This window comes from Microcaecilia unicolor, chromosome 2, assembly GCF_901765095.1.
Source record: "Microcaecilia unicolor chromosome 2, aMicUni1.1, whole genome shotgun sequence".
In the NCBI taxonomy this organism is placed as follows: domain Eukaryota; kingdom Metazoa; phylum Chordata; class Amphibia; order Gymnophiona; family Siphonopidae; genus Microcaecilia; species Microcaecilia unicolor.
In genome coordinates this window covers 524,507,491-524,521,043 of record NC_044032.1, presented here as the reverse complement: position 1 = coordinate 524,521,043, position 13,553 = coordinate 524,507,491, and the positions used below count along the sequence as shown (strand labels likewise).

Genomic DNA, 13,553 nt, shown 5'->3' with positions numbered 1-13,553 from the left:
CCTAACGTCATAAATTATTCCAAAGTATAGTATGTCAAAAACAGGAGCTGAAGGAAGAAAACATGTAAGACACCCTTGCAAATATAGCCACAGGGACTGAGAAGATTTGCCTTTCAAAAAGCACAATGATTATACAAATCTACAAGTATGTCATTCAAAACCAGCAGAAAAAACTGAAGGAGATCAACTCACAAAATTCCTAGAAGACACTAAAGCTGTCATCTATATCAAGAAGAATTCAAACCTCACCAAAACAAGATAAACCATTCTTCTTGGCATCACTACCTACACATTTATACAAAAGTGGATCAAGAGAGATCAGAGCTACTGCTTTTGTCTTGATCGGGGGTGCAGAGGCGCAGCTAGGGGCAGGAGACACGGTTGCTCCCCCATATGGTGCCTATGCGCCACAGCTTAGGCTTCCCCAGCCCCTCAAGGAACTGCAAACAGATTCCCTTCCCTACCCTGTCCCTCACTCACTGGTTCACCCCGCTGCCTTGGCCCGGCAACTTGGTCGAGAACAAAATGAAGCTGCAACCGGGATCATCATCATAGCTCTATGTGCTCCACCCGCTGCCGGTGTCCCTCCTCCTCTGCGAAACAGGACATTACATCATGGCACCTTCAGCTGATTCAGTTAAACTAATAACAGGGAGCACACAAATGGGATCACGCTGTTTCCACTAGCACTGGCTACTGATTGCATCCAATATTTCATTTAAAATTCTAACCCTAATTCATACAATATAAAGTTCTAGTCTTCCACTCTTTCTATTGTGTCTTCTGATCTCCTACCAATCACCAAGTTTTCTAAGTTCTCAAACCCAACACTTCTTCATTTGAAGTAGTCTTTTTAATGTAATGAGTCCAACCCTTTGGAACAACCTACCATTTGCCAAATTTAAAGCCTGTCTAAAAAACATACTTCTTTGAAAAATCTTTTCACTGAAGAACTTCAACTCCTATGCCACCGAAAAAAGTCTAGCAAGGGGGCATGACAGGATAACAGTGATACTGAACCTACCCTACTCCCTCCCCTTTTTAGTCTCTCCTATTTACAAAGTATTTCTTTATCTGGAGTGGAGGAGTGGCCTAATGGTTAGTGCAGCTGGTTGTGGACCCGGGGAACCAGGTTCTATTCCTGCTGCTGCCTAATTGTCAGCAGTGGGTTGAGATCCCGGAGAACCGGGTTCAATTCCCTCTGCAGTTCCAGTGACTTACCCCTCCATTACTTATACTGTAAGCCTGTTAGGGACAGTACCAGTACCTGAAAAAGAAAACTGCATATCGCTTAGGTCGATGCGGTATATAAACACTGAAATAAATCAATCTATTGTCTTCCTCTCCCTTTGCATCTCTCTATTCTTATAACTTGCTCAGTATTATATTGTTTGTAAACCATTTAGCTGGATCCTTGATAGGCCATATAGTCAAAATAGAAGTAAACTTGAATGATCCTTAGCACACAGCCAAAGCAACAATATAATGGTTCAGAAAGAAGATAATAAAAGTCCTGGATTGTCCCGGTAAAAAGCCCACACTTTGTGGCAACACTTGAAAAGTGCAGGGCAACAGATGGCCCCAGCCAACCTCAAAGTGCTTGAGCTATTCTGCCAACAAGAATGCATAATCCCACTATAGAAATTTGGTAAACATTTATGCTAAATGGCTCACGGCTGTTCTGGCTACAAAAGGGATCTTCACCAAATACTGAGTCCATTAATGTGAAGACTTCATTCTTGACCAGTGGCATACCAAGGGTGGTGAAGTGGGAAGGGGGTGCAGGGAGCAGATTCGCAGCTGTCGGCTCTGCTGGTTCCCTGCTTCCTCTGACATTCCTTTCTGTTACGGAGCAGGGAACCAGCAGAGCTGACAGCCGAGTGACTGCTCCCTGCACTCCCAGGAGGTGATGCGCCAGGGGTGTGCGCAGCAGCAATGCGCCCCAGGTGGCAGCCAACATAGGAACGCCACCATTCTTGATCCTTCTGTTCTTAACTTTTCACTTTCTCTACAGCCCTTCATGTTGAAGGGATAGAGAAAGCTGTGTATAAGCAAAACAAACTCTTATTTTAAACGCATTGGCACTGCTATTTTTTTTAGACAGCAGAATGTAAAAAAAAAATGTACAACAGTGTGAAGACTTCTACAAAGCAATGTACACTATACAAAACTCATAAAATAAAAACTGTGCTAAACGAAACTATAGATTTCTTCTGATAACTTAAAAGGAAGTTATTATCTAGGCACTAAATTCATCTACAATTAAAAGATGGGAGGTTCACATTGTCCAATCAACAGCCAAATTCAAGAGGCATTAAGTAAAACTTCCAGTTTGCTGAACCATTCTACTGATGGTTGTTTATCAGTTTTCGCACCCATAACCTAGAGGCCCTCAGTGCTAGCAACAGTATTTTGCACAGGTGAAAAGGCAGATTAAAGCAACAGTGCTCTTAGCAACAGGCATTTCATTCAAACTGCCTTTGCCTAGGACAGCTAGTATATGCAAATTATCATCTCCCAACCATGTCAACTGAAATCATTTTAACATTTCTATATAAAATAAAGCAATGATTAATCAGAAAAGGCAATATTTGTGTTCAGAATCCACAAATACACTTGTTGCATCTATTTTTGTATTCTCCTTTTGATATATATCCCCTGATGTTTTGGTTTTTTTTGTTACATTTGTACCCTGCGCTTTCCCACTCATGGCAGGCTCAATGCGGCTTACATGGGGCAATGGAGGGTTAAGTGACTTGCCCAGAGTCACAAGGAGCTGCCTGTGCCGAGAATTCAGTGCTAGGGCCATGTCTGGCCATCAGTAGTGAACATCCGGCCCACCAAGTTGTTGCCGTCCAATATTCAGTGTCAGCACCCGCATGGCTAAGTGGGAAAAGATAGGACTGCACAAAAGGTAGTCTATCTGCCAACAGCACTGAACACCGCCAGTGCCCACACAACTGCTGGCTCCTCCCCAACTCCACCCACAGACCACTCAGGTAAAGGAGGTTTTATGACAGGAGACAGCATGAGCCTATCTAGCCCATTCTGTGGGCTGAAGCCAGTGGGCGGAGCTTGCCACCATATTGTGTGACCCCAAACATTTTGCAGATAAAACAAAAAAGCAGACCTTGTAAAACAAAAAGCAGTTTTAATTAATAGAATAAAAGCTCCCAGCGTTTTTACGAGAAACTAATTCTAGAATCTAGCTTGCACATGTTTTAAAAGTTACACCAGCCAGGCTATTTGGGGAATTTTATATCAGCTGGTGATCCACTGCCCCCTGACACAGCCATTTTATACTGGTGAAACATGGCCATATCAGGCATTTTATGTTAAATTTCTGGGAGCTTTTAATCTATTAATAAAAACTGTGGTTTTTACAAGATCTGCCTTGTTGTTTTATTTTTCATATTGGCGGACCACCTGCCTTGCTGCTTTTTGACTCCCAAACATTCGCAAACGCTATTGAAAACAACAGCAAACTTGTGAAGGTTATAACTGCCTATATGTGTTTTTCTTTTTCTAATTTTATTTGAAAGCTTCAGATATGTAACCTGAGATTTTTTTTTTTGTTACCTCTGGGGGGTCCTGGGACAGGCACTCCAGAGCGGTAGACTGTTTTTGAAGCCGCAAGAGTCTTACTCTTTGTAGGGGGCAGCTTTAAGAAAGACTCCAGCTCTGACTTGAGCCTTGGGGCCTAGTTATGGGAACCCCACCCCCAAGAGGTTAAAAGAAAACAACAAACCTCAGGTTACATATGGGAAACTTTCAAATAAATTAAAAAAAAGCAGCTGCCAAATAAAAAATAAAACATACACACAGTCAGTCAATAAACCTCAAGATTTCTATTGTTTTCAATAGTGTCTGCAAATGTCTGGAGGGTCATGCAATAAGGCGGCTGTGCAGGGGAGATAGCTTCAACTTTTTGACATCATGCCATTTCCTATCATAAAAACTCCTTGGAACAGGGCACTAACCATATAGTACTGCAGTGGCCAAAAGTGGAGGAGTGGCCTAGTGGTTACAGCATCAGTCTTGACATCCAGATGTGCCCGGTTCAAATCCCACTGCTGCTCCTTCTGATCTTGGGCAAGTCACTTAACCTTCCATTTCCTCAGGAACAAACTATGGGGTATGTTTACTAAGGCGCGTTAGCATTTTGAACGCACCTTTAAAGTTAAGGAGAGTTAAATGCTAACACGCCAATACATTCCTATGGGCGCATTAACACACATTCAAAACGCTAACGCACCTACAGCACACCTTAGTAAACATACCCCCTAGATTGTGAGCCCTTTAGGGACAGTGAAATACCCAGTGTACCTGAATGTAACTCACCTTGAGCTACTACTGAAAAAGGTGTGAGCAAAATCCAAATAAATAAAATAAGCAGTACTGTGCAATTCAGCGCTGCAGAATATGCAGAGATAGCCAACTGAGTCAGATTTAAGTGTGCAGAAGCCTTTCCAACCTGCTTAACCCCACTAAATATCTACCCCATAGTAAACATTTTAAGAACAGCTCATAAAAGAATTTTCCATATCACAAGTTATAAGAAGATACATGATCGATGACAATCTTCTTTCGAACCCATAATGCAGAACGTGTTATTTATTTTAGTCAGGAACAATAGAACTGGAAAAACCTCTACGACGGATCCACATAGTACACAAAAAGTAGAGGCTGACCAAAGACTAGACCAACTTGGGAGCTGATCTTGATGAAAATGCTTTATTGATCGTTCTCCCGAGTTGGTCTAGTCTGTGGTCAGCCTCTATTTATTTTAGTCAAGCATGTATAGTCCGCCTATTAACTAGGTGGGTATAACAAAATGCATAATAATTAAAACAGTAACATAAAACATGCATATATAATCATCACATAAAATTCAGAAACACCATTTCTTCACTCCTCATTCAAAAAAGTAAAAACAGAAAAATCACCTAAATCCCCAAGTATGCCTGTAAAAATAACAATGCTTTTAACAGTTTCTTAAACGTATCAACATCCTGCAATAAATGCAGCCTCAATGGCAACTATAAGACAATGCTGCCTTTGCAGTAACGGAAAAACGCAACAGACTCAATAAAGGCACAATCAACTTCTGTGAAGTCACTAATCGCAACGCCCGAGTAGGCATATACTACTACAACACCTTTACAAAATAAGCAGGAACTGAATCATGTAAAGTCTTAAAAACCAACAACAATTCTTACAACAGCAGCCAAGATTTGGGAATAATGTAGATTTCACCAAGTATATACCTACAAATACATGATCTATACTGATCAACATCCACCAAGGCCCTGATGCAATAAGCTGTGCTCTCCATCAGCACAGTGTTTGCTCCATTTTCCCACGATAATCTTACACTAAGTGCTGTAAAAAGGTTTAACACTGGAAAAACAGTGGTAAAAGCACTTTGCTAAAGGGTAGTGCACTGGTCATTCAAATCCCTAATTGACAAATTGTTCCCTATGTAAAAAAAAAAAAACTATACTAAAATCTAACAGTTTTGTTTACTTGTCTTCTAGCACTGAATCTTTAATGGCATAAAAATGCAGCAAGAGAATAAAAGGGTGATCTGATGTGAAGTGCTGCACATCACCTCAGATTACCCAAGACCCTGGAACCTAACTCTTCAAAAAAACACAACATGGTGGTCCAAGTGGACTCCCCAGATCACCCAATGCCTCACCCACCTCTAAAGCTGTGAGGCAGGAGGGTTGCCCACTTGCTCCTGCCTCCCACACTGCTATCTTCCAAAATGGCAGCACTTAACCCCAAGTAGGGATGCACTGTCAAGGGAGTGTTTCTTTTAGTTAGGAAACATTGATTTGTTTGCCAAGCTTAACACATTTTGGAAGATGGTGGTACCAACAGCAGCAGTGAGCAGGAATTGCTCCTGCCTGTTGACTTTAGAGATGGAAGGGGGACCAGTTCGCCACTGAAGGTTCTCTTGTCAAGGGCATCCCTATGCCCTGGATCAGACGCCTAGAGGAAGTGGACTCTCACTGGGAAAGGTGGGGGTGTCCAGGAAATTATGACATGGGGGATCAGGGAGTCCAACCGGACTGTCTTTTTTAAATTCTCCCTTCGAGACTGTGCGTGAACCAATCCCCACTCACACACCAACAGGAAGAGAAGATTTTACCCACCATATAACAAACAGCACCATGTTACCAAGGCAGTGTATATGGTCCTTTTCTGACAGTAAACACTAATTACATGTTAACTACAGCAGTGGTAAAGTTTACTGTAACTGGGATAAAAGGGGTTTGTTTTGTTTTTTAAGAACTTACCTTAAAACACCATGCAATGAAGAGGAGTGCAAAGTTATACTACATCAAGGCCTTATTATACAAAGCATCTATTATACCTTATATCAAAGGCATCTATACAGAAAATCCACAACGTAAAAAACGGCATATATTATCAGTGAAATGTATTTCTTGCAAGTGGCATCTAAGTTATTCAAGACAGACCTACAAAACTATCGGGAAGTGAGACATCTTTCATCTGCTCGAGAAATGTACTACCCACTGACTGCACAGGCACAGCAGTTATGTCCTCTGCAGCTTTGACTAGCGAAGCAGCACTAACTCTATAACAGGCATTTTGTACCTTGTCTCCTTATACATTATTTGAGGATCTCACACATTTATGATTACTTCTATAAAACGCTATACCCAATACTTATTAAAATAAATAAATAAATAACGTATACCATGTGCCCCGGGAGAGATATCCCAGCCAACTGTGCAAATCTATGCCATAGACTTTTGCAACCTATCGATCTCCGGTTCCTGGGGCGCCCCTTTTTAAGGGCCTCCCTCTGAACAGCTCAGCATCCTCTTGCCGCGACATGTCTTTCCGGCAGCACCGGTCACAGCACAAGGATGTCCCTGGTGTGGGGGAGGGCAGAGCACACGCCAAAGGCAGCTATCGGAGGCTCACCGGCCAGATACAGCGCGGATCCCAGCCAACCCCCTCCCTCCCTGTCTGCGCGCTTACCTGTGATGACGGCGGGGGTCCCCGGCGCGGAGCTCATTCTCCCGTCCACGGGACCTGCATCTGTCTCCAGCCCGCAACCCTGCGCGGCACCGAGCAGCAAAAGCAGCAGAACCCACAGCCCGATGCTCCGCTGATCGGCGGCAGCGGCGCGGGGAGGAGGCAGAGACACCGGCGGACAAGGATGAACTGCTGCCGCCTCTTTCCAGCTCTCACTCTCCGCCTCCCGCCGCCGCTGCATCAGCGAGATCATCCCTCCTTCCGAGCTGTCGCCCTTCTCCTCTTCGGGCCGGAACGGTTCCACCGTGGCAGGAAAATCCCTGGCGAAGTGACACGGTGCCAGGAAAACCCGGCAGCCGTCACCCGCGAGGAGCTCTACCGCAGCAGCAGCAGTCCTGGCTGCTATGCGAGCAACCTGCTCACCGCTCCAGCACACAGGCTCGCGCCTGCGCCGCTGGTCCGTCCGCCCACGCTCTGGCTGACTGCCTGGTGGCGCGCGCGCACACACACATAGACAAAACACGTCAGCTGAGCTCGTCCTATCGCGCAATGATGTCATGGCGAGGCGCAGTCGACAGCCGTTCTTTCCCTTTCCTTCCGCAGGATTGAGGTTGTAATAGATTTGGAGCATTTTGGTGTTTTCTGATGTATTTGTTTATCCGTAGTTTGCTCTGGCGTTCCTAAATGGCACAGCGAGGAAGTACTATGGCTGAAAGCACAGATTCGAATCATACCTAAATTAGTCCATTTTTCTTTTAACATGTCAAAAAAAAATCAGCCCATCAAAATGTTTAAATTTGTTTACATACATTCCCTTGCACAACTATAACTGTGTTGAAATAGGGTCGCACTCGCCTTTAAGTTCGGGGGTGGGGACACACTAGATCGTTGCCAACCCCCGGAACTTCTTTAGAGTGAGATGACGTCGGCCGAGTTTACATCAACAGTGTTTCAGCAGTTTTCGCTGTTCTGGGTATTGTTCCGTCCGCTCCCTATTGTCTTTCGAATTCCAAAACAGGCTTCTTTTCTGAGCCAATCATAAAAACAACACATCGCGTCAGTATCCAATGAGCAACAGTTTCTCACCAGTCACCACTCCTACAGCTTTTCGGAGCAGACGAAACAAGGCGTATTGGAGACCAGAGAATCTTGTGGGATCTGGCAGGGTTCTTTACATACTGTTATTATACATAGGCGTTCCTTAATGTTTTGTGCAGGCATGAAGTCTGTATAAGGCTTAAAAGTCCATCTGAATAAATAGCCCTAAAACTGAATGGGATTCCTGCTGGTTCCTTCCCCTTTTTCCATAGGGTAATTCTGTTTACTATTACCCTCTTGTCTACTAATCAACCCTTCTAATCTTTTAACTCATACTTTTTAATAGTAATTCAAGACAAGTTAGATTCAGGTGCATTAGAGAAAAGTAGGAATTTTGGATTTAGTGCAAGCTTTAGCTATTTCCCTTTTCCCACAGGACTTCTTCCAATCTAATTTTGTGCCTGAGGTGTTTTGCTCAGATTGAAAAGGAATGGTTGAAAGATCACAGCCCTAGCTTCCCTAGTTTTCAGTCTACTGTTCTTAACCTCTAAGCTACTCCTCCACTTCCAAGTCAACCACCTCAGGCCCCATACTTAAGACTACTTATATATGACAAAAATAAAGTAAACAATGTCAAAGGCTTTGCTGAAATTCAGTAATAGCACTTGCAGTGCATTGTTTTAGTGTGTATGTATTAATATACATGCATAAAACATTTTTAGACGTACTTAGACTTGGGCTTGCCTATGTACCCGGGCACTTTGGGCAACAAGTGTTCTCCCACATGTTAGTCAGCTGCAAGTTTTTCCCTTCTCTTGGCAGTTTGTACCAAGGTACTGAAAATCTTTGAATGTGCTGCACCAGATCATTTTTGGTCTCTCTTACTTTCTCGTCACATCTGTTGTTGTGCATTATATTGCAATTTTGGGATGTCAATAATTATGCAACCTTAAAATATGATCCACCAGAAGGTCCCTTTTCTCAGTTACAATATCTTGGAGCCTCTGTGAATCACTTCTCAGGTTCTCCTTAGTCATGGTCATGACAGGTGGCACCAAAAATTCTTCATAGGCCCCACTGTTGGAATACCTTATTTTTGTGCTATCTTGGTAGTTCTTTTTCATGTTTCATAATTACATAAACCAGTGGTTCCCAAACCTGGTCCTGGAGGCACCCCAGCCATCAGGTTTTCAGAATATCCACAATGAATATTCAAGAGCGAGATACTGCAACACCTTTTCAAAATAAGCAGGAACTGAATCATGTAAAGTCTTAAAAACCAACAACCAGGGGCCCAAAAGCTTTGGAGGGCCAGAGGCTTCCCCACCCCCTGCAAACTACAGGCTCCTTCGGGGGCAGGAAGTCTCTGCAGCCATGTTGAAAACACAGCAGTGTCAGGCAGAGCAGTGGCAGCGGGCAGGAAAGAGGGGGGATCTTTCCTACCCCTGAAAAGGCCACTAGACCACCTGGGTCCTTCAAAGTAGGAATAGGGAGGGTGCACAAGTGTGTGTGGGGGGATGGCAGTGTGTCGAAGGGGAGCAAGCAGTGCCTGGGGGGGGAACCAATGACCCTTACTGCTTGGGGGCCCAGAGCACTGTCAGTCTGCCCCTGCCAACAACAATTCTCACAACAGCTGCCAAAATTTGGGAATAATGTAGATATCGCTAAGTATATACCTACAAATACATGATCTGTACAGATCTACATCCACTTAGGCCCCAATGCAGTAAGCTGTGCTCTAGCACAGCATTTACTCTATTTTCCCACGATAATCTTTTTTTGACTGTACAGAACACTCCCCCTTAAAATTTATGTCTCGTACCATCTACATGTGTGAATAGCACCATTGCAAAAACTGGTATTTACAGGTGTATGCCATTCATACACATAAAAGCTGTTATTCACATATGTAGATAAGTACATAAGTAATGCCACACTGGGAAAAGACCAAGGGTCCACGAGCCCAGCATCCTGTCCACGACAGCGGCCAATCCACGCCAAGGGCACCTGGCAAGCTTCCCAAAACATACAAACATTCTATACATGTTATTCCTGGAATTGTGGATTTTTCCCAAGTCCATTTAGTAGTGGTTTATGGACTTGTCCTTTAGGAAATCGTCTAACCCCGTTTTAAACTCTGTCATACTACCATTCTAAAATGACCTCAATTTAGTAAAGTAATCATAATTTAATTTATTTTTAAAATCTGCACAATTACAATTCTTGGCAGATTACAAAATATACATACATAATTATCTATAGAAATATGTAAAACACACAAATTTCAGACTTTCTAGTTGGAGCAGTAAGCCTCATTAAAGGGTAAAGGATCATAGATTAGAGATACCACCTTTCTGTCATACAACCAAAGCAGTTTACATTTATCATATGCAGGCAACTTTCTCTGTCCCTAGTTGACTCACAGTCTATAGGGTCCTTTTACTGAGCTGCAGTAAAACATGGCCTTAGTGTGCTCATGTGGGTTCTACCCACACTCCAAAACCATTTTTACTACAGCCATAAAATGGCCAATTTTCTACTTTTTTGTATTAATGGCCATGTGCTAATGCTAAATAGCAAAAAAAAAGCACCAAGAACCTTCAACATTGGGACAAAGTTTCTCCCCTGCACATGTACTTCAATCAAAGATGGTCCCTTTATGCTGGTTTGATTCACTGACTCAAGCATAAAGGGACCATCTTTGATTCGAATACATGTGCAAGGGAGAAAGCTCCGTTACTGCACATGTAATACATGGGATTGAAGGTCAGCTGGGGATGGAATGAGTGGAATGTTTTGGCTGTAATTATGTGTTGATATTCTCTGTTATGGGAAACAGGCTGGTTGTTTAAGGGATGCCAGCACCTCTGGGAAAGGCACCTTCAGCTTGTGCAGGTCTGGGAAAGGCACCTCTGTTTCACACTATAAAAGAGGCGAGAGCACCGGACTTGCTTTAGAAGCTTGCCTGAACGTAAGGGACGCCTGGTTCAGTGATGTCCCTGCAATCTCTGAGGAAGAGCTAGTGCTTCCCTGGTGGTCTTCCCAGATGCTGACTGAATTGCGGGTGCTGTAAGTATCTTGGTGTATGTGTTCACATATGTATCACCAATAAAAGCGATATACCGCATATTGTGTCTGGTGGCTTTTGTGTTGTCATAAGCACAGCGCCCCCTAGTGTTACAATTTGGCGTAGTCGGCAGGATATCGCATTGTTGTTACGGTGATTACATTTGTGAATATATACTTGTTTTATTGTTTTATTGTTTTGTGAATATGTTGAAGAAAGGGAAGAAGAGCAAATCTCATCAGGAGGCTGTGCAGGCACAGCTTCCGCAGCTGTTTGCGATTCCTGGATGGGATAAATACCCATATCAGGCATTGGCAACAGAATGGGCGACAGATACTGGGTTGAGTGAGAATTGGGAGGTATGTTTAGGAGAGGGAATGTGTGAGGATGTGTTGAAATGTTTACAAAATGCCCCTGTGGTTAAAGGGAAAGAGTTAAGAACTGTGGGTCGGAGAGGGTGGATTTTGTTGTCGGCATATCGCCTGATGCACCAGCAGAATCTGTTATTACAACAGAAGCTGTTGGAATCACAGGCTGAGATTCTGACATTGAAAAGCGACTTGGTAATGTCACAGTGTCAGGGCAAATTGATGATGGATAAGTGTACGGGGTACCAGCAAATTGCTGAGCGGGCGGCGGTGCGAGTAGCGCAGTATAAGTATCGGAAAAGGAGAGGGCGTGTGAGTAAGGTAAAGGTTGCAAAGGTGATGGCTACTGCCACACAGAATCCTAACGGATGGGATCCTGAGAAGTGGGATGGGGATATCTGGTCTTCCACACCCGAGAGTGAGTCAGGGGGTGAGGAAAGTGCTGCTCCGGAAATGAAGCCGATAATTCGGCGACGAGCACAGTTGGGTGGGGCAGCACCAGTGCGCATGGATTTAGCAGAAGACTATACGCAACAAGAAATTCTCAATATCATGCAGCAATTCCAGCAGCGTCCAAATGAATCCCTTATTGCTTGGTGTGTAAGGCTGCATGATACTGGGGCAATGGGGATACGGATGGACAATGAGGACTGTTTGAAATTTATACCTTTATCTCGAGATGCTATAATTCAAAGTGCATTTCGGGAACATAGTTTAGCAATGCCTGATGGGAATGGGTCAGAGGCTACTACTCTGATTGAGTTAGTGGGAACAGGGTGTCGTAGAAAGTACCCTTTAGAATCAGATTGGCCTGGGGATGACAAGCCTTGGTATACTTTGAAAGATTGTATCCAGCGATTAAAGGAAGAGGCAATGAAAGTGTGTATTGTCACAGGACAGATGGATACACTTACCCAAGTGCCTATGTCAGCGGCAATTAGAAACAAAGTAATTAAAGGGTCTCCTCCAATGTATAAACAAGTTATTTTGACTCTGTTGATGAATGAAACAGATAACCCGTTGGAGGGCATTATGGATAAAATCGAGCAATTAGGAGATTTGGGGGATTGGAGTCTGAAGCTAACAGATAGGAAAAATAATGAGGGGCAGAGAATTGGGGAAGGGCCGAAGGGGCAAGGTTCAGAGGTAGAGCGAGTATCTCGTAAGGATATGTTTGCCGCTCTACTACAAGCAGGGGTGGCTCGGGAGAAAATAGATGGAATTCCCACTGGAGAGTTATGGCAGCAATATAAAAAATTAGGATTGGATAAGAGAGGGATGAAACCGGTTCGGAAAACCCGGACAGTGGGAAAAGAAAAACTTCCTTCAGCCCCACCTGTGGAGGGTCCGGACTATTCAGATTTGTTTCATGAGGTCCGTACTCTCCTGCAGAGAATGACACTTCCATCCACTACTACTCTGCCCCCATCTAAAGCAGAAACCAATCCGTTTAGAGAGGATTGACTAGTACGGGGATGCAATGTAAAAATTGATCCGCGTCCCTATATTGATGTTGTAATACAATGGAGTCCGGGAAATTTTCAACAAGTACGAGCTTTGATAGATACTGGAGCAGAAGCAACGATTATAGCTGGTAACCCTTCTAAGTTTAAAGGACCAAAGTGTAATATTGTAGGACTCGGGGGGAAGAGTATTTCTGCAGTGGAAACACAATTGGCTATGCAAATTGGGGATTTACAGCTCCAAAAGTATGCTGTAATGATTACGCCAGTGCCAGAATATATAATTGGTATGGATATTCTGAGAGGTTTAAAACTTACTATTGAAGGGGGAAGTTGGCAATTTGGAACGTCTCCCGCAGTTCCCCGGTGTTTGAAATATATTTCCACTTATAATATTCACGCAGTATTAGTGGGAAAAATTGTTGATGAGCCTCTCACCATACCAGCCGCCACTCAATTAGTTGCACAAAAGCAATATCGGATTCCTGGTGGTATTGCAGAAATTACGCGAACAATACAGGAATTACAAGAGGTAGGGGTTATTGTCCCAGTTACTACCAAATGGAATAATCCAGTATGGCCAGTGAAGAAATCTGATGGATC

General features: G+C 43.6%; 1 protein-coding gene across 1 annotated transcript in view; it reads right to left on the bottom strand.

Moving 5' to 3' along the window:
- The window catches only part of STIM2 (stromal interaction molecule 2), a 214,865-nt gene extending 207,398 nt beyond the window's left edge, over positions 1-7,467 (bottom strand). The window contains exon 1 of the mRNA XM_030191262.1: positions 7,018-7,467. Within this exon, the coding sequence (XP_030047122.1) occupies positions 7,018-7,267 (250 nt within the window). The 5' untranslated portion in view covers positions 7,268-7,467. The remainder of the gene's footprint in view (positions 1-7,017) is intronic.
- Between the last annotated feature and the right edge of the window lie 6,086 nt (positions 7,468-13,553).